This window comes from Fusarium coffeatum (assembly GCF_003316985.1).
Source record: "Fusarium coffeatum strain FIESC_28 chromosome Unknown BRIP53273_contig_142, whole genome shotgun sequence".
NCBI lineage: Eukaryota > Fungi > Ascomycota > Sordariomycetes > Hypocreales > Nectriaceae > Fusarium > Fusarium coffeatum.
This window is the reverse complement of record NW_022157935.1, coordinates 275,062-295,813: the sequence shown is the minus strand read 5'-3', so window position 1 is coordinate 295,813 and position 20,752 is coordinate 275,062. Positions and strand designations below refer to the sequence as shown.

General features: G+C 47.5%; 8 protein-coding genes across 8 annotated transcripts; 6 read left to right on the top strand and 2 right to left on the bottom strand.

Moving 5' to 3' along the window:
- Positions 1–1,385: 1,385 nt before the first annotated feature.
- On the top strand, positions 1,386–2,117 carry FIESC28_06629 (uncharacterized protein; the record flags this gene model as incomplete). Its single annotated transcript, XM_031160772.1, has 1 exon — positions 1,386–2,117. One exon carries the CDS (start codon positions 1,386–1,388, stop codon positions 2,115–2,117), a length of 732 nt encoding a protein of 243 aa, XP_031015150.1.
- Positions 2,118–4,716: 2,599 nt separating this feature from the next.
- FIESC28_06628 (uncharacterized protein) lies at positions 4,717–6,633 on the top strand (the record flags this gene model as incomplete). Its single annotated transcript, XM_031160771.1, has 2 exons — positions 4,717–6,322; positions 6,374–6,633. 2 exons carry the CDS (start codon positions 4,717–4,719, stop codon positions 6,631–6,633), a joined length of 1,866 nt encoding a protein of 621 aa, XP_031015149.1.
- Positions 6,634–7,062: 429 nt separating this feature from the next.
- FIESC28_06627 (uncharacterized protein) lies at positions 7,063–8,383 on the bottom strand (the record flags this gene model as incomplete). Its single annotated transcript, XM_031160770.1, has 2 exons — positions 7,063–7,347; positions 7,400–8,383. The coding sequence occupies 2 exons, from the start codon at positions 8,381–8,383 to the stop codon at positions 7,063–7,065; spliced, it is 1,269 nt and encodes a 422-aa protein (XP_031015148.1).
- Positions 8,384–8,761: 378 nt separating this feature from the next.
- On the top strand, positions 8,762–9,651 carry FIESC28_06626 (uncharacterized protein; the record flags this gene model as incomplete). The annotated part of the gene is made up of 3 exons (XM_031160769.1): positions 8,762–8,955; positions 9,014–9,031; positions 9,084–9,651. The coding sequence occupies 3 exons, from the start codon at positions 8,762–8,764 to the stop codon at positions 9,649–9,651; spliced, it is 780 nt and encodes a 259-aa protein (XP_031015147.1).
- Positions 9,652–10,662: 1,011 nt separating this feature from the next.
- FIESC28_06625 (uncharacterized protein) lies at positions 10,663–13,092 on the top strand (the record flags this gene model as incomplete). Its single annotated transcript, XM_031160768.1, has 3 exons — positions 10,663–10,878; positions 10,937–11,197; positions 11,248–13,092. 3 exons carry the CDS (start codon positions 10,663–10,665, stop codon positions 13,090–13,092), a joined length of 2,322 nt encoding a protein of 773 aa, XP_031015146.1.
- Positions 13,093–13,559: 467 nt separating this feature from the next.
- On the bottom strand, positions 13,560–16,224 carry FIESC28_06624 (uncharacterized protein; the record flags this gene model as incomplete). The annotated part of the gene is made up of 6 exons (XM_031160767.1): positions 13,560–14,273; positions 14,333–14,501; positions 14,551–14,648; positions 15,051–15,130; positions 15,178–15,761; positions 15,818–16,224. The coding sequence occupies 6 exons, from the start codon at positions 16,222–16,224 to the stop codon at positions 13,560–13,562; spliced, it is 2,052 nt and encodes a 683-aa protein (XP_031015145.1).
- A 726-nt stretch (positions 16,225–16,950) lies between these two features.
- On the top strand, positions 16,951–17,664 carry FIESC28_06623 (uncharacterized protein; the record flags this gene model as incomplete). Its single annotated transcript, XM_031160766.1, has 1 exon — positions 16,951–17,664. The coding sequence occupies one exon, from the start codon at positions 16,951–16,953 to the stop codon at positions 17,662–17,664; it is 714 nt and encodes a 237-aa protein (XP_031015144.1).
- A 1,245-nt stretch (positions 17,665–18,909) lies between these two features.
- FIESC28_06622 (uncharacterized protein) lies at positions 18,910–20,273 on the top strand (the record flags this gene model as incomplete). The annotated part of the gene is made up of 2 exons (XM_031160765.1): positions 18,910–19,098; positions 19,149–20,273. 2 exons carry the CDS (start codon positions 18,910–18,912, stop codon positions 20,271–20,273), a joined length of 1,314 nt encoding a protein of 437 aa, XP_031015143.1.
- Between the last annotated feature and the right edge of the window lie 479 nt (positions 20,274–20,752).

The following is a 20,752-nucleotide window of genomic DNA, read 5'->3' as shown; positions in this document are numbered from 1 at the left end:
TATTATCCTTTCCAAACTGGATGAATTGTCTGGAAACAGAAGAAGACACTGACACATATAACGTCAAGAGATCTTAAACAGCTAGCTTGATATGGCACACAACTCCTCAATTTTGAGTCCCGAGGCTTTCTTTTGTCTAGAAGCGGCCTTGACCGTGATGCTTCAAGGCTGGGCAGGCTCAACCGTGGCCTTCACTTAATGCGCCCCTTTTTCGGCCAAGAAGTCGCAATTCTGGTCTATTGTCCGTACATCTATATTCTCTTACAGTCATAGGAGCTAGCATTGAAAGCCAAGATGCCAATGTTATAGCCGCAATGGTCTCGACCGCTCTTGTGATGAGTTCTCCGAGGAAGTCCTCCCACAAGCCGCTTCCATTACGCCTCTGTCCCATGTCACCCTTTTCGCCAATGCTCTCAGTTGCCGACTAACGTCTCAAACGCCGGGCCAAGATACGAATGCAATTCGTGCTAGTGATGGACATGTTTGAATAGGCCATACACTGTTGCTCTCGGTGGGCGGCAGCATCTCCTATTGAGTCATGGCTCTACGACGACCAATTTAGTTCCTTGGTGCAGTCTTGCGGTTTCAACAAAAGGAGACTAATCAGAGCTACATATTTCAGTGGTTTTATGTATAGGACGAACGAATGTCACAGAAAGGCTTCAACGCATCGTCTTTAATCCAAGCATCGATGTTCCTGTCAAAGACCGGCTCGCTGTCCCCCAAGGACCTTCCTATGTTTATTGTGACCGCATTCTACAACAACAAAAATGAATGCTGAGGGCAGATATCTTGAACCACAGTTCAATGTTTCAAGACAATCTATCAATTTCGATTATTGGCCGCGCTTAACAGGAGCAACTCGTGTAGTATCATCTTGACAATACCCAGTTAGATTAAAGGAGACATATGATACGCCAAGTAGAGTGAGTTATCTAGGATTTTCAACCATTCTTGGAGTTCTCTGGTCTGTACGATAGTCAGTATTCACAAATTCTGCCCAAGTCTCAGCCAAGAATATCAAAATCTCATGATCAACATCACCGATATGTCGGTGATATGAAAAGCCCGAAGTTCGTGATTTATTCTCAAGGAACCATCTTGTGGAGTTTGAAGCCGAAGTGAGTCACAGAATGGTATAACATCGGAGACTTCGGAACTGGATGACTCTATAAGCCGATGAGTGTTCTTGAGGCCGAGGAGCGGGGTTAACTCTCCTCCTCTTCAAGACTTTCGCTCCACATTTTGATATCAATATCAAAGCAGACACTGCATCTTGTCTGACAGTGCTATCATTGAATTATATAAAACTCAGTCTTCACCCCGAGTCTGAATAGTATCTCTGATTTCAATATCAGACTTCGCCTCTAGTTTTAAAACGCACAATGCCTGACTACTCTGTTATCGAGACGACTCTGGCTTCTATAGCCGCGAGCTCAAAGACCATCGATCTCCTTCGCAATCTTCACAAGCAAGCTCTCGATGAGCCAGCCTACGTCAGCACAGATGGTCCAGCATCTACCGCTCTTGACAAGTTCGTCGCTCTTGATCCTGACAAGTGCGCCTTCGTCTATCTCCTGCTGCGTTCCATGAAGGCCCGCTTCGTCGTTGAAGCAGGAACATCCTTTGGCCTCAGCACTATCTATCTAGCTCTGGCAGTTGCGCAGAACTCTGGTTCGCAGCCAGGCAAGGTCATTGCTACAGAGAACGAACCCACCAAGGCTGCTCGGGCTCGCGAGTATTGGAGTCAAGCGGGGGATGGTATTGAGAAGTTTATTGAATTACGAGAGGGAGACTTGCGTGAGACGCTCAAGACGGACTTGCCGGAGGAAGTAGATTTCTTGCTTCTCGACAGTAAATTCTTATCTGCTGAAAGTTTCTATTTGAAAAACGTTACTGATCGAGTTGTAGTCTGGACCCCGCTGGCTCTGCCTACGCTTAAGCTTGTGAAGCCTCGCATGAAGCCAGGTGCTACAGTCGTGGTAGATAACACGGAGGCTGCCAAGTCGGGCTATAAGGATCTCATGGCTTACTTGAACGACTCTGCGAATGGCTTCAAGCTTTCGACGATTCCATATTCTGGGGGTCTCCTAATGGCTGTCTATGTTGGGAACTAGGTTGCCGGCCACTCCTGTCAAAATATCCGGTGATGAAGACTAGTCTTTCTTCTTAGTCTCATTTCCATGCAAGCTTATCTTATCACAGCAACATTGAACTTCCCTACTCCAGAAGTTTTCCCAGATTTGCTACTTTGAGTGTCCGACTAGTGATATCAATTGATCCTGGAGATAATATCACGTTGGCAGCCAAACCCCAGAATTAATGGCGTATTCCGTTGTTGATGGCACTCTTGCGCGTAGTTCCATGAGTGAGATGGGCGTCAAAGTAGTCACATGTTTCAACCGTGATCTTCGTCGCTGAAGGTGGGTTCGGCATTTGGTTGTGTATGGAGACGCTATCAGCTTTCAACCTTACGACAGGGATCATCATGCAGCAGGAAGATCATCGGCAATTGATGAAGATCATGAATTATACGGGTCGTTACATATCTGAGAACGTGGAGTTCATCATACTTTACCAGGCTCAGCTTTATTTAGAAAATCATTTGTTTTGGGCAAAAAGTGAAGGTTAGTGATCGACCAATGTTATGATATAGGGTAGCTCTGCCACGAAGATCGAAACTTTATGCGCAAGTCCGGGATTACGATAACAAATGTGCAATAAGAATGGGATTTGTCGACTCATTTCAAGAACAATTAGCTATGTTTCAGATTCAAGGTTCATCTGGTTGCCCCGTTCAACTGTCTATTCACAATGTGCTTCTGGAATGAATCATCAATGGCGTCTGAGACTAGCGAGTCGATGCGGATAACCCGTCAGCAGGAAAAGAGACGGGGAATAAGCAAGCAGATCGAGCATGGCGCGGCGCTAACAGGTGGTTCCATCTTCAGGGTCTTGCAGGGGGTCAAGAATTGGCGAGAAAATGCGGTTCCTTTGCTTCTAGACGAGAGAGGATGTGAGGAGATTAGACTAGAGTAGACTAGACCGAAGAACAACTGGACAGATGGAGGTTGGGAATTGATAGGTAGTTAAAGTTTGAAGGTGTCTTGTGCCCAATGACGTGATAAAAGTTGCTGATTCAGTTGGTGCATTAGCATCCAAAGAAACCTGGGCTGAGACTGAGGAGCTGGCACAAAGTGAGGCGTCTTGTTCGGCTTATGTAGGCTTGAGGTGTCCACTCTGTGATCGCCTGTCCACTGTATTTTGCTGCGGTTATGGTTACAGTTACAGTACAGCAAAAGAGTGGAGGTCAGTACCTGTAGGAGACGGAGAAGACCGAGCAGACAATGAAAAGGGATCAACATGACAAAGAAGTCATTGTAATTTCCTTGTTGCCATAGAAGCTTCCATTGCCTGGTTACCCAGACGTCGTTACAAGCAAAATTCCTCTTGCACTTCCACATGCCTTTTGGTCTTGGTCTCGGTCTTGGATGAATGGATGGATGGATCCTCTAAAAGCAGTCCCAGGCTGCAGAACAGTGGAGTAAGACTCCCCGTTGCCGCTAATAAGCACGCGACCTCCACTCACTTAGGTTTCTTTGATAACGATGTGATCCATCTTGGGACAATGGCAGCGGCAGTTTGTTGACCGGAATACTACAGTACAGTATTGAGACTCAAGATAAGATGCCGATAATCATGGCCACGTCGTCACCTGAGAGATCACACACGCATACGCACACGCACCCACACACGAGATCTTTCACTGCCACTTTGGAAACATAGGTAAACAAAGCATCATCCATACCCAGGTTACACGTAACCGCCCGCTGGGCTGGGTAGTGACAGACTAAAAAGAACCTATGATCCATCAAAAAGTTTGGTTCGGGTTATTTCCAATTGGCAGAGTTAGTTAAGAATAAACAAGGTCAGAATAGTTTCCATACAGTAACTTCCAAGGACAGGATAGAAATGGGCTTTTATAACTGCCCGAAGTGAGGAAGGGAGGGGTAAGGTACTCACTCACTCACTCACTCACTCAGTCAAGTCGCATTTGCGCTGTTCAGGCTCTTCTGCGCTGAGAGATGGTGCTAATCAACGCCTCCCAATCCCCCCAATCTCAATTCTAATGCCAATCTAATTCCTTCCTCTCATCCATCCGTATTTTCCCCCTTCCCTTTTTTTCCTTTCTTTTTTTTCTTCTTCCTCCCTTCCATAAGATATACCTAGGACTCAAAATTATTAATTGTTCGACCCTGGTTTCGGGATTTCCATCCCATCGGGTCTTGTCTCGTGTCGTATCGTATCGTATTTATTCGTCACATTTCCTTTTTTATTACTACCTGCCCATTCTTCCCCTCCCTGGAAACGCCAAAGGTCCAGGCCACCAGTCGCCTGTTCTCCTTCCCATCCCTCCCGTTCGTTCCCTTCAGGTTCCCGTTTCTGCGTACTGTACTGTACATACACAGCCCTACCTTACCTTGACTTGAGCTCAAACTCCAGCCCTCTTCATTTGCATCTGCCAACGAAAGACTTCGCTTCGTCGCCTCATTTTGTTCCTCCTAAACCTTCCTCAATCATCCAATAACGGCCGTGCCAACGTCTGCCAATTATCGTCAACGTACCGATAACTCTAGCCCTCTGAGATGCAATACGAGCCGGCCTTGGAGGCATCTTATAGAGCACCTTAAACTGCAGCCCGATAACGATATCGACATGGGAGACTCTATCAGCGAACCTATGGACACCGCCGATGACGGCCATACTGGCCCTCGTGCGCCTTGTCCTACCTCTATTACTGCATCTGCCCTTCTGCCTATCCGAGATGGTTATTCACCACGTAGAAACGACTTTAACGACAACCGAGACGACGATGCGGATTCCGATACTGAATTCGCCTCCATCATGGTCTCGTCCATGTTAACCGGCATTCACAACACCGCTTCCAATCCCGTCTCTCCTGGCTCTTCCAGCCCTTCTCACGATCAGGCCAAGACATCCGATTTTGTTCCTCCCACGAGACCGAGCAGCACACCCTTCCCTCATCCCGATCGACGACATTCCAGACCATGCTGCTTGAGTGGCTTCTCGCACGGCGCCGATGAGAACCCTGCTACAGACTCTACCGCTTCGCTTGACGCTGAGCCGGTGGTCTCACATCCAGAAACAAACTTCAACGATCTGCCGATTGAGGTTCACGAAGCCATCTTGGACCACCTGTTTGGATATCGAGTTTCCGCTACATCCCGGAGTTCGATGGCCGTATCGAGTATCACTAAAAGTTGGGGAACAGCGCTTAGACACTCAAGAAGAAGGGAATTGACAGCGCTGGCGCTTGTGAGTGGTGTTTGGCGAGTTCTCGTTCAGCAACGGCTCTATCGTCATATTAAACTCAAAGCGACCGTTGATTGTCTGGAAGACGCCATGGTGCACTTGGCCATGCATGAGCATTTGCAAGTTTATGTGAAGCATATTGAGATTTGGTTTCCTGTTTTCCAACCCACGTACGGACCAGTCGCTCTCTCTAACAGTTTGACGCTGCCTACAGTGACGATGGAAGGATTAACCAACGCGACGTATACTCTACCAGGTAACAACTGCACCCTTGAGCAAGTGTTCCAATTTGTTGGACAGACTCTGCCACAGGCGAGAGTTTTGACTTTGGAAGGAGGTGAGCGACGCAAAGCGCCTAGAGTTCTTCACTTTCCCGAACAAAGGATCGACCCAGCCATCTATAAATCGCTACCGATACTTCACTCGGTACAGACCCTGGTTACGAGGGGCCAGTGGAATCTGATGAGGGACAACCAGGACTTTGCGACAATTTTGAACGCGCTACCAGGTCTTTACGAGTGGCAGGGCTCGTATAGTAAACCGAAGTCTAAAAGCTACATCACCATGGCCGAGTTCCTACCACAGCTTCCACGCCATATTACGAATTTAAGCCTTTGCCTTGAGAGCGATTATCGGAGGGAAGGAGTCATGCCTCCATTCTACTCAAAGGTTGTGCAGAAGACGCACATCTGCGCGAGAATGGCTGAAGCGCTGCCCTCACTTGAACATTTGGCCTATACGGGCCGTGTCTGCCACCAGTTCTTTGACATAGCCATGCGATCTACAGACCCGCGAAACTCACGACTCAAGACATTGGACCTGACTGTCAAGAATTGCTGTCGCTACAACACTGCCTTCCATGAGGCTGGTTCCGGTATTCAAGATATGGGATTCATCGATGCATTTGAGAAGTTGGTGTTATCGGCAATCCGGTCACTAGAAAAGCTTAGTGGGGTGTTCTACTTGAGGATTCGATTTGTTGATCTCGGTACGTTTCTCTGGCAACTCGACCCTTCGTCATTGACTAACAGACTTACAGATTCTGTGCTTCCACCTCTTAACCCTTTCTTCATCATGCGCAACGGTGCATGCTCTGGCGTATGGAGTGAGAGAATCATAGCCGAGATGGGACGCGTCCGCCCAGACGTCCAATTCACAGAATTGAGCGAGTCATTTGGCAACATTGTATACAATAAGGATGGAAGAATGGTCATCACACCCGAGCCTCCGAAGACGAGGATAACGTCACTAAAGTTATCAAACTACCAATCTCTTGCGACAGGCATTACCATCCAGTAAGCATATAAGTTGTCAAAATGCAACGGAGAAAGAATCCGAGAGACTCGAAATTCTTGTGAATCACTTCGTTCCGCATTATTGTTTTTATTTTTGAGCAGGCGTTGAAGGATTGGACTTTGGTTGAATGGTAAGCTGTTAATCGAACCACATACCCAGGAGGTGGGAGTTTTGAGGGCGCATGGACACATGGGAATGCGGACTTGGCTTTGAGAAGAATTTGCTTGGGATTTGTCAAAAAAATCATGAAGAATGGAATGAAGTGTAGCGAGCTTTTAAAGTGGCTTTCATATACCATACGATACTGGCGATACTATAATTGGTGAATAAATTGTTTGGCATTTACTTTATATGTATCGACAATGAGCCAGTTAAGTCTGTTCCCCGTTGCCGTTAATACTGTTCAGATGAACAGCAGACATTAAAGGTCCTCTACTCAACGTGGAACTTGACAGTTGATCTAGTCGACTGACTGGCACCATCGCTGATGATGACACCCAAGATCCAACAGTTGACAAGGAAAAAGCCAAGCGAGGCAAGCCAAAGACCGGGATAGAACGTGCTAATGCCCAGAAACTCGAGCTCATATCCTTGTTGCAACCAAGCTCCCTGAGAAACAATCCAGAGCAACAGAGCAGAGATGCCGAGTTTTCCATTTCGTAAGAATGACGAGTTTGGGAGATAGATTGGCAGGAAAATCATGTACCACAGGAAGTACTGATCGCTAGTGTTAGTAGATGGAAATCAGTTTAGCAGTGAGGCTTCTTACCTGAGAAGTGCAGACCTTGTTGAATGTTACAAAAGCAAACGTCTGAGCCATCATGGATGTTGCAAGATCGCGCTTGGCAAGAGCGAGAGGGATGAGGACACATGAGAGAAGGAGTTGAGGGAAGAAAGCAAACGATTCGATGCGGAACGAAGGCGCAGCGTGAGCGGGTGTTGCGGAAGTAAGATACAGCAAGACATTGTAAGGCGAGAAGTTGTGACGATGATCAATCCTTGTAACGTGGTGGAAGTAAGTGTGAACAAGGAAGGGAGTCTCATAGATGGCGAACATGATGAGGTTGAGGATCATGAAGGTGATGAGACTGAGAAGGCCAAACTTGAGACGGTCCGGTGTGAAGAAGTTTGAGACTGTTTCTTTAAACGATGAAGGCTGACGGGCAGGTTTCGTCTCCTTGCCCAAACGTGCATCGTCCATCCACCAAATGATCGCTGGCGCATAGATGAAAGGGTAAATCTTGAAGTGAACCGACACTCCTAGAATGATAGCTGCAAGGCTGAGCTTTCGTCTCTCAACAGCCCACAGCAAACCCATCGTCAAAACACCCAACAAACCCTCTGAGCTTCCTCGAGTGCTGATAGTCGCAACCATCGGGTTCCACAACCATAAAGCAGAGAATCCTCCAGCCGTAGCCTCATCCATGCCCCGTCTTCTGAGCACGCGCAGAATGAGCCATCCTGCGAGCAGATCCGCCGCAGCAAAGACAAGCTTTCCAAAGGCGGGAAAGTGGACGGTTGGGAGGAGCAGCCAGGCGAGAAGAGGCGTGTAACGGTATGTGTCACGGGCGTACGGTGATTGACCCTCTGCGACGAAGCGCGAAGCGTCGGTGAAGACGAGATAGTCAATGTCCGTGTATTTTAGAGCTGAGTTGGCATCTTGGTATATACCGTAGAAGAGAAGACCCAGACGCAAGATGAGAGATATCGTGAAGAGCGGCGTTGTGCGCAGGAATGGGGCTATTGAAGGCATTGTGAAAGATGACAGTTGGCGGTGTATGTGCGTGAGATGAGCGAGTATGCAGAGTTGGCAAGGTGTTAATAGACCATACCTTATAGATAGGGCACTCTGTATGGGATATTCTCAGTTTGGCTCAATTTTGTCTGGTCAGAGCTCTGTTGTTGTGTGCCAGTCAATGGCAGGTTACAAGCAATGAAGTTCCTTCCTGCTTGTGAGGTGACGGACCTTGAGGTAACTGCCAAAAATGGAGAGCTAACTTAACAATTTCACGTCATCCCTGCAAGCCCGCACTAACAAATCAGGACCCGCCTTCAAACCAACCTCCGACATCATCACCAAAAGAGCTTCACTTCAGTCGTCTCTACTAAGAAAATCATTTCTACAGTCAAAATGTCAGGAGGAGTTAAGAGAGATCGCGATGGTAACGCTCGTGCTAAGAACACGGGCGCACCGAAGCAGGCTGGACCCAGAGGGAGGTTTCATGATATGTTTGAAGGTTTTCGCGATGAGCTTGATGAGCATCATGATCGACGGGAGAGGATCGTGAAGGCTTCACGAGATGTTACGGCGATGAGTAAGAAGATGTAAGATACCAAAACAAGCCTTTTACTTTTGATTGAACAAGTGCTAATCAATTCGCAGTATTTTCACTCTTCAGAGGTGAGCTTCTATAATCAACTAATCTCAGTGAATGTCTGCTCACATATCACAGAGTCAAGCATCTCAACAAAGACTTCCCACCTCACATCCAACAAGACATAGACAACCGTCTTGAAGAAATCGCCAAACTTCTCAGCGGTATCGCTCCCGATCTGCAAAACGTCAACCGTTACCGCTACACTTCTCCCCTTCGATGCCTTGAAGAATTCGTCGAGGCCCTCTCTTTCGCACACTACCTCCGTCACCAAACCCTCATCACGCCCACACAGGCCCAAGCTGCCATGCCAAAGGACATTGCTCTAACGCCAAATGACTACATGTACGGTATCTTCGATCTCTTTGGCGAGTTGATGCGCTTTGCGACTGTCACAACGGCCCAGACGGGCGAGTTGGCTGGAAACGGGGAGCGAAACATCATGGGTGATATTCAAGAGCTTGGATGTGCGTTTGAGATTTTGCCGGATGTGCCTACCAAGGATTGGAGAGGTAAGATGGGTGCGATGAGACAGAGTGTCAAGAAGGTTGAGAAGCTCGGCTATGGACTTGTGGTGAGAGGGAGTGAGAGGCCCAAGGGTTGGGTACCGGATATGAAGGATGATGCTCCTCCTGCGTCGCCATGATGATGAAGATCACGACTTGATGCGGTGGGAAGTGGGAAGGGTTGACTATTGTGGGAGACATCATATGCTGTGTGGTTGAATTACTAGCTGATTGCTCTGATGTTGAGGGATGTCTCGCTTAACCAATCGGACCACCACCGTTGTTGAAGAATAAGAAAAAACAAATAGCTTCATGTCAAAAGAAAAGCGAATTATGCTCCAAGAATAGATTGTGCCGAAATCTTTGATCATCTAAGCCAGGCTTCAAGGCTAGATTGTTTGAAGTCACCTCATGATAGACAGCCAAGGAAGCTAGCTATGCTGGGTATCTTCGGAAAGCGGTCATTTCTCATTGATTCAGAGTTAGCAATAGAAACCGGAAATAACAAAAGCTTGATAAGTATTGTTCGCTGGTGTTTAAGGCAATAACTGCTTGAGACAATAATTGCTGCTGTCTGTGACTGGCACTGAGCTGCCAACCGATTCACAACTGCTAATGAGAGCAGCGACAAGCCAGAAAGGCCATTGTTAATTATTCTGAACTAAGTGAGTGACAAACTGCCTGCCTGGATATACTTAGTGTACGTTCTACTTTATTCACGTTCCTCTTTCATCTCCCCTCTTTGTCTTTCCTTCCTCCGCCTGTTCCTCATCCACCACAACCACGCAGGAACAAACCTCGGATCGAATGTCATCTTGCAAAAGAATGTTTCTGCAAAGAATTGTAAAGGCATAATTAACCCTTTGAATGCGCCGATAGCGACTCAAAATTATTTCTTCACTGCCTGCCTTCTCAGGCACCTCTACAAAATCATTCCATTTCCGCTCCCTCACCAACACGCATCACAACGATTTTCGTCTCAAGAATTCGACCTCTGACCTGTCATTCCAGGAAATAGCCTGTTTCGGATAGATATCATCTCATCTCGTCCATCTGCCATATTGCGCACCTTTCCAATCATTTTCACAGTTCGGCGTCTTGAGCAGGCTTCGTGGGATCCAGGAGTTTGTTTTCGTGGGACTCAAATCACAATGAACGAACCGTCAGAGATGGAAAAGCAAGCCGAAAGCAAAGAGCCGTTATGTCGCCGAACAACGTTCTTCGTAAACGTTGACTGGCGCATGGGCGCTACCCTCGCCACGGCCACAAACATTGTCGGTCAGATGTACGTTGAGTGCCTGGAGCCTGTTGACAGGCTGTACCCATATCCGATTGTCCTTATCCACGGGGATTTCCACACTGGTCAGGTAATTCTGAACCGATATCTTCTCGAGACTGGCCGAAACTAACCCCCAGTAGGTCTAGACGACCAAGCCAGATGGACAACCCGGTTGGGCCTCGTTTTTCCTCAGAAAAGGATTTCAAGTGTTGATTGTCGACTTGCCTCCCTCGGGCCGCTCCAACTTCCTGACGACCTCTCATTATCTTCACAGAGATGTGGGAGTCACTTCGAGTTCATTGAAAGCACAGGCAGTGGAAACCACACTTACTGCACCCGGTAAACGGAGAGCGCCCCATATACCTCTTCAGTACGAAAAGGCAACCCTCCACAACAGATGGCCAGGTGTAAGCAAAGATATATCAGTCCTTATTATGCACTTGCTAATCAAGAACAGACTGGACAACGTGGAGATCCCATCTTTGCCAAGTATTGCGCTTCTCTAGTCACGCTACATCTGAACAAAGTCGAACGACAGTCACTAGCCCAGAATGCTCTGCAGGCCCTTCTACGCCATGTCGGGAAGTCAATTCTTATTGGAGAAGGGTCCGGAGGAAACATGACTTGGCTAGCAGCCGACGTTGAGCCCGATCTTGTCGCAGGAGTCATGGCTGTCGAGCCTGTGGGACCTCCCTTTGGGACAGCATGCCCGAAGGGAGCAAATCCGTATCGCGAGTACAGTCCCTTTATTGAAAGACAGGAGGGAATCAGAATTTATGGGCTGGCTGATATACCCATCACATATGATCCCCCCACTCACCCTCATGAAGGCTTCGACCCTCCCGCGAAGGACCCTCTAGACTTGATCAAAGTCGTAGCACCCGATGGAAAGAGCGAATGCTATATGCAACGCAGTGCTGACGGCAAAGCGAACGACAAAGTCCGGCAGCTTATCAATCTCAAGAAGGTTCCCAATTTTGTTCTTACCGCGCACGCCAGCTCGCATGCTATGTACGACTGGGCAACAGTGGCATTCTTGATGCAAGCTGGTGTTACGCCCGAATGGGCTAGGCTTGGGGAGATGGGTATCGAAGGCAACGGACATCTGATGTTCCTCGAGACTAACAGCGATGAGATTGCTCAAGTGTTGCTTGGTTGGATTCAGAGGAAAGTACTTCCGAAGTCCTTTTCAGAGACGATGGACAAAGTCACTGTGCCGGAGCAAGACAGCGTTGCTGAGATGATTGAACAATCGCAGAAGAAACACTCGCCTCCTATTGTGGCCTGCAATTTGCAACCTGCATCCGCACCAGAGAAGTGTACAAACACTCAGCTGATGGATAACAAACCGAGTGAAGCACCTGCTCTAGCAACACCTCAACTCCTGAGCCCTGAAGTAACGGAAAGCCGTCCGATCGAAGGACCGCACAAACGAGCTCGATTGGACATCCCCACTACGGCATCTGCCCAGCCCTCCACCCCTTCAACGATACACCTGCCGATCCAGAAGCCCCTCGAGAAGCAACAGCAGCGTATGCAACAAACTTCCACGACTCCTCGTCAGCAACATATGGCTTCGCCTATGGGCCACAATATACCTGGCCTGTCTTTGATAGGATCTGATCATCCAACAGGAGGACCCTCTCGACTGCTACAACAGGCAAATAGAAGTATACGATCTCCTTTAGTAAGCCCTTCATTCGGGCTTACAGGCTTTGGGCAAGCTTACGACCCTTTCCGTGACCGTCCAAACGATCAGACAGATGAGCTACCCTTTTTACATCGGCTCAGTTCAGCGCACAGAGAAAACCAGCGTAGTCACGCTCACAACAGCACCCACACTACAGCTCGGTTCGAGCGTTCGATCGGAACCGCTGAGGAGAGCATCGCTGCAATGAACATGAGCCATCCAAGTCGTTCTACGTCTAGCTTGGAATACACACCTTCCATGACGAGCCAAGCCCACCGCCCGATCATGTCGCCTTCGCTGCAACAGATCCCGTATCTTGGGCAACTAGGACATACCCCTCCAGTGAATTTCACGGGAGAGTTCAAGCCAATCTCGACTTCAACTCCAATCGAGAGACCGACGAGTATGATGGGCAATGCCCTACCTTTCACACCCCTGGAGTCACTCGCAGGTTTTGATAGCCGGGGACAAAATCAATTTGGTGGATTGCCGCAGATGACGCCTCCCAGCCCATCTCCTGCGCCGAGACAATCTTTGAATCCTCTCAGTTATAATCTCGATACGGATTTGCCTGTACTGTCGCAGTCGCAACAGAAATCAAGCCCCAAGTGAGATTAAGGTTCTCGAATACCTCTGAGTACATGGATGATTTTGGTATGATCAAATTTGCTAGCGAGACAGGCATGCTCTGGGAAGAATACTGGGGAAATGAAATTCGTGATGCAATGGGAGATTAACGCAAGGCTGGAACGGGTTCTGACATTGCCATCTGTTTTCTCGAGCTGATTGCGATGATATTCCTGAAATAGAAAACTAGGTCCAGTTAAATAACAAGTTCGATGCCATTACCCCGTGACTCCTATTCATACGTTCTCCAAGTAAATAGGGTTTTGGCACTGGGAGTAATATACCAGGTTAGTATTTTGTACTATTGCCAGCCAAGGCGTCTCGTCATGCGGGCTGTGGAGTTTACATGTGTTTTTTTCTCTCCTCCTCTTGGACGCTGACCTCTACTTGGGACATTTTTCTTGTCTGTATTTTATATCTTCCTGACTAACATGCTTGTTCGTGTGAAGCACTCATAATAGAGCACCACCGTCTTCATCCTCGGAATCAGACCAAGCGTCCTGTATCCTACTATCTTCTTCTAACCCATATTCCTCTTCTGATGTACCATAGTCTGAGACACCAAAACATGATATGTCATCACGACCGAAGTCGCTATCGGGGTCGCTATCTTCTTCTCCAGGTTCCAAAGGCGGCCACGGTATGTCGTCCCAGTAAGGACATTCATTTTCACGTCCTTTCCATAGTTTCTCGAAATCTTCCCGCGTATAAAACAAGTTATACCTTGGTTTACGGCGTCGATTTTGGCGACGAAACAAGACGATGTTCCAACCAGAAATATGCAACGCTGCATCCCAAATGTCTCCGTAACTACCCTCTATCTCATCTCTGAGACCCAGCTGGTTATATGCAACATCCGAAACTGATCTCCCTTGGTTGTCTTTTGCATGAGGGTCTGCCCCTCTCTGGAGAAGGAATAAAAGACGTTCCAAGCAAACGAAGGTAGAGCTGACGAATTCCAATACCAAATGAAGGCACGATTCTCCACCAGGTGCCCGGTCGTTGATGACGGCGCCCATTTCTACGTGGAGCTCGAGAATCTTTTTGTCAATGTTCTGAACTGTACAGGCTTTTTGGAATGGTGACAGGCCGTGGTAGTTGCGCCAGTCCAGAAAGGACGCATATGGAGCGATAAGTCCAGATTGCCATACCAATGAATGAGTCTCCTAAAGTTGCCTGAGTATATGATACAGATGTGGGAAGTTAATCGTAATGGGTGACTGACTATATCATTCGAAGAAGTGGCGATAGATTCGAGAAAGCTTTGCCATGTCACTTCGTAAGTTGGGTCAGCTCCAGCCGTCAGAAGTAGCCTGCGGCAGGCGTTGAGGGACCTGAGATCCGATTTGGAGATTTGCGAATCTTCACGCACATGGTCCATTTTCAAGCAATTCCTGTATTCTTAGTGATCTAATCGTATATAAAAGCAACGCGTTGACTTACGTGAGCCTTGTTGATGATGGCCACTGAAACGCTACATGATCAACGTCTAGTCCCTGCTCAATCAAGAATTTGCACATCTCTGGCTGTCTCATTGAATACTTGAACCACTTGTTAGATCATACACTGTTCGTACAATGTTAAGTATAGGCTACACTTACAAACAACAAGGATGCACCTCCTTCATCATGGTCTCGTAGAGAAGCTTCGCCATCTTGCAACATCCGCAAAAGATCTTGAACTCTACCTTGCATCACGAGCCTGAACACTGGAGATCCTCTTGGAAGAACTCTGTTCACTTGCAGATGTGAGATAGATGAGACGCTGCCTGCTATAACTTCGTTCGTTATTAGGGAAGCCACCAACATATGATGAGATTGTTTGTCGGGCAAAAAGGTCAGTGACATAACGTAATCGGTCAGATGCCCTTTGTTTGATGTTGTTGGGCTTTTTTTGTTTGTTGCGAGACTCGTCCGTTTTCGTTTGAGAAACCTGAAGCTCACTTTCCCTATTCCAATATCGACCTCTTCGTGACCTCTCTCTTGGTCTAGGACTCGGCCGACAATTCGACAGTTCTCATTACCTTTCCAGTCAATAAGTGATGTGTATCTAGGGTAAAAGATAACTGACTTTGGGCGTTGATGGATATTTTGTTCTGTCCAAAAGATCGGCCAAATCGACGTAGTCCCTTGTCCAACTCTTTCTCCAACTTGAGGTGTTTCCCACTTCGAACGGCAGTCAACATGCTGCGCAGGTCTTCTATGGCTGATTCTGCGAGATCATCATCTTCGGCATAGACATCGACAGTTTCACGCTTTTTGTCGATTAAGGTGCAGAGACGCTCGATGCTCTCCAAAACAGGCTGGTTTGGAGACTGGTTTGTGGTGTCTTCCCTGTTAATGTTGCTACTGGCTGATGCTTCTCTGGACGCTTTGCCTTCTGAGATAACAAGACTTTTAAGCTCGTTTAGTAGCAAGAAGAAGCTGGCCGATTCTTGTGTGGAGATGGAGGCTTTCGATTCAATTTTGTGTTCAATGGATGACAGCTGGTCTTGGAAATTGGATTGATTATCGTTGTATGTGGTTAATAGATTTCTCTCAAAAGCCTGGAGGTTTGCCCTTTGTAATTGATGTTGAGACTGCAGTGTAGTATCCAGCGTTTGAATGTGCTGCTGAATATGTTTCGTATTGTCCTTGACTTCAGAAGCTATGTTCCTACGTAGATATCTTAGCTAGTAGGTTGAGAGATAAATATAGGGGAAGGCACCAACCATGATAACCCAGATAGTCTTAAGTTGAGAATGATGACAAGTTGACCCAGCTCATCTCTTATACGTTTCACATCACTCTCGCTCACAACTGATTTGAGTTGCTTCGAGAAACGTTTGCCACGATTGTCTCCAGGCGTGGCTTGCAAGCTCACAAGTGACACTGCTCTTGAGCAGATATCTTGTATACTTTGTTGAATATGTGCATCTAGGGCTGAATCGGCTGATGTATATGTTGACTGATGAAGTCGTTCTAAGATGTCGTGTACGCGTAGGAAGTCGTTGGAAAGCAGTCTCAGAATATCTGGGCTATCTTTAAATGATGACAGAGCTTCATGGGCCTCTTTGACGCACTTGAGGGCCAGCAGGGCAAACTGGGCAACGCTGGCAGCAGCACCTACAGCTTCCATGATAGTTATCCGGAGTATAAACTTGATGAAAACGAGATGAATAGTTTGGAGACTGAATTCATCTCGAAGCAACCAAGAAAAGGGGCATCCATTCTGTCCCTGAGTATGCCTTATGCATGTTGGCTGGCGCAGTCCCCATGGATCCTTCTTTGTCTGATATTATGGTTCTTGATTGGGTGATCCAACGACCAGGATACACAACTGGATATGATGGGCGCGTAAAATAAAGTGTATATTTTGCACAGACAGTCTGGTCTGGTCTGGTCTTGTATAGTCAATTGTCCGAGCACGTAGAGCCGAGACGAGATGAAGATGGTGGTGCTGTTTAAGTTGTTCCTCTTTTCCTGGACATAAAATCGAACCAGTTTAGGGTATCCATATTTGATGAATGTGTAAGTTACGAATGTTGGTCTTGCAATGAGGAGATGCTTTAGAAAAATGCATAATGCTTGGATAACCTTCCGTGAAGTGGAATCCGATAACTAGGCGATTGGAACCTGACTTTGATCCATGTGTGGCATTGGTAGATGAAGATGATTAATATTGCATCTGTAAGGGAAGCTGCCCTTGCTCTTCCATTTATTACTCTCGTGTTGTTTCATTGGTCATATTGATAGCAATGCTCCACTAATAGCACCTGCCTCCGAATGAACGGATAGCAACCGTCACCTTCGACTTGACCCTCTACATCCAACACAATTCCAGAAAATCATAAGTCGAGTCATTATGGATAATTACACCTACAATGCCTTTGGTGAATTTCTAACCACTATTGCTTCTTTCGATGACGACACATCTCGATGGGGTGCCGTTACCTCACGGAACACCAACGCTGATGGCTTATTCGTCTACGCAGTGCGCACTACAAAGATATTCTGTCGACCTATCTGCAAAGCCCGACTTCCCCGTCGTGCAAATGTTTCCTTCTTCTCCAACGGTCATGAGGCTCAGCAGGCTGGTTTCCGTGCCTGTAAACGCTGCAAGCCTGAGGTAGCAGGGGCCATGCCTCAAGAGGCTGCTGTACGAAAGATCCGAGCTTTTGTGCAACAGCATGCAGAGAAACAGGATGATACCCAAGTCCGATTAAGTTTGAGTCAGATGGCGAGGCAAACTGGACTATCCAAGTGGCATTTCCATCGAGTGTTTAAGAAATGTGTTGGTGTGACGCCGACCGAATACCTGCGGGTAAAACGACAGGGGCTTGGCCTCCAGAATTTGTTGCAAACAGCGGAAACAAGTTCGGTTGACAAGTTCGACTTTGAAACTCTAAGCCAAGACTATGACACACGAACTTGGGACGAATCTGTTGCTTGTTCAGGGTATGCGACCACAGAAACACCATCAACAACACTTAGCGATAGCCCTTGGTCCATTGATGAATTCTTGATATGGCCAGAAAAAGATCAATTGCCAATTACGCGAGACGCCTCCCTGACTTGAACGGTTTCTAGCACTGGCATAATGAGTTAGGCGTTGAAGTCATGCGAAAATTCAAAGCATTATGCGAGTTTGTTATGAACAACTATCGCCAGCAAACATCCCAACCAGTTTTAATTGTGTTTACACTTCAACTGCGTTTCTGGGAGCTTTCACGTTGTTTCTAGTTGCCTAAACAGAAAGTGGAAAGTTTCGGTAGCGTTTCACCTTTCCCACACATATGGTTATACTATTTACAGGGGTCATGAAGCGGGCCCTTTACCGAAACTCCAAATCCATCGGGATTCTTCGTTGCCGGTCGCAGTTGCTGCACGGAGATAATATTGGACGAGGCGGTAATATCAACTAAGAGCCAATTTGGCAGAAAGTTGATAGAGATGGAGCAAAGAGAGACTGACGCGTTCGATCGTTTTCGTATCAACGACTACTTTCAGCAACGAAAGGTTCAATTGAATCTCGTGATCCGAAGTGATCTGTGGTTTCGAAATTGAGCGCTTCTTCAAATGCCTCTTGACTACAGATTTCATCCTGTTCAATTGTACCGGCCTCAGAAGTCATCTCAGCCTCAAGACTACAGTCTACACTTTTGCGACCTGCTGTGCGTCAAAGGGGACGGAAGTTGCGTATCCGAGACCTACCATGCTTCGGACCGTCGGAGGAGCCTTTTTGCGACGAATGCCTGTCACTTACCATGACCAAGATGTTCGAGACTATAGCCTATCTCAACTAAGCATCTATACAACCATACTTGCTATAGTCTAATCTTGCAAAAACACCACGATAGTGAAGCATGAACCCCAGTTCGCAAGAGTTTCGTCCCGGCTTGGGTCGCACCTTAGAGTGTCAAGGGCGCTTACAGATATGGTTTCTTCAAACTCTACGGTAGCAAGTTGCGTGTGATCGCCATGACGGGGTTCAAGCTTGTCCAGATGTTGCATTGACACGAGCTTATTGGGATTTAGCTATTCGTTCTTTGATATAGGAAACATCTATATAAGTCAGAGTGTTTATCCTCAAATTCATCCTTTCTTTTTCTCATCATCATCACTCACACAAGCCTCTTCTCAGTATCTCCTTCACCTTCGTCTTTTCTTGCTTCTTCTGCTGTTCTGTGAACGCATTCGCTTCTACCACTCCTTCTATTTTAATACCTTCTTTTTGCACCGCTGGTTGGTTGCTTCACTGCTCTCTAATCTCCAAGCAATTCTCTCTACCTCTCGCTATTATCTAACCAACAAACCATTCACAATGGCTATTTCCAAGACTTTCATCCTTGCCGCTCTTTTGGCTTACGCCGAGGCTCGATTCGGACAGGAGCAGGAACCCGTTGCTGCTGTTCAGGCACTTGATGGCTCTTTCGGCGACCCTGGTGCTGCTGCCACCATTGCTGGTAGCATCCCCAGTGCTCTGCTTGCCGCTGCTAGCCCTTGTGACAAGGTAAGGGTAACTCGAGTTATGAGGAAGAGCCATGTACTAACATATCACAGCTCACCATCGCTGATCAGATGATCGATGAGCTTGGAGATGACCAAGAAGTTATCGATGCAGCCATTGGCCTCGTCGCTGCTGAGACCAACTTCAACCCTTCGGCTGTCGACAGACCCTTTGTCTGTGCCGACCCTGCTCTCCCAGCCACAGCTGCTCTTCGAGGAATCATTCCCCTCGTTGACCCAGCTGTCGATGGTGCTGACACCCAGAATGCCAACTCAGCCGCCTCCGTCGCAACCCCCTTTGATGCCACTGGTCTTTCACAGGCTGAGGTCATGATTGCTCAAGGATTCAGCACCTTCCAAGCTGTTGATGCCAACGGCGACAACATCGAGCTCGCTGGTCAGGATGGCGCTGCTGGAGGCGGTGCTGGAGCTGGAGCCGGAGCCGACGCTGATGCCGGTGCCGATGCCGATGCCGATGCTGATGCAGGCAACGGAGGAGCCAACAACGGTACCGCTCCCGCCGACGGAAACGACAACCAAAACGACAACCAGAATGATAACCAGGATGAGGACTGCGAGGAGGATGACGCCGCTAATGACAACGGCAACAACCAGAACAACAACAATGGCAACCAGAACAACAATAACAACAACAACAACCAGAACGATGGTAACGACAACCAGAATGACAACCAGAACGACAACAACAATGACAACAACAATGGCAACCAGAACGGCAACAATGGTAACAACAACAATGGCAATGGCAATGCTGATGATGATGCTGATGATGCTGATGATGCTGATGCCGACAACGGTAACAACGCCGGTGGAAATGCTGGAAACGGCAATGCTGGTGCTCTCGACTTCGGTGTCTGCCAGCCCACTATGGCCCTTATCGGTGGTCTCAACGGTCGCCCTGCTGACGAGTTGACCTTTATTCCCCAAGACCCCCTTATTGCCGACGGTCAACAAGAAGCTCTCAACCCCAACATCATCACCAACCGCATTTGCGACCAGCTCACCAACGTCTGCGATGCCAGCGCGGATGCCGTTGCAGCTTGTGAGAGTGCCCAGGCCGAGATTGAGGCTTTGGGAACTCGCGACCAGAGCACTGCCGACACATGGAACGCTCTACTTGGTTTCGCTGGTGCCGACTCTACGCAACAGCAGGTTTAAGAAGGAAAGGGGCGGAGGAGATAAATGCATGCTGGTCATGAGACAATGGGTCTGAGGGGAGGCTTGAGTGACGATGGTCGCATGATACTAGTTTTAGCTTAATTTAATTCAATCATGGTATACCCAACTCTTGTTTCTTTTGTGATTACAAGTCGAAGACTGCATCGATGGTCATTACAGTTCGATACATACTGCTAGAATATGAGTATGTGCCAAAAGGTGTAAGAGAAATCTAAATTACACCCAATTTCTAGAAATTACTTCAACTCAATACTGGAAGTACTGACATGACCTTGAATGTATTGCTTGTTCCGTACAGTATATGTGCGATACTACGTAATACTAGACAGCAGAAAGTTGAGGGCCAAGTGCATGATAGACAAAAGCAAATAAACAAAGTTTAGACGAGTAAAATTTTATTCAACCATTCCGTCTCTTAATCTAATCGCTACCCTACGCCTGGTACATAGCGCTTTTAC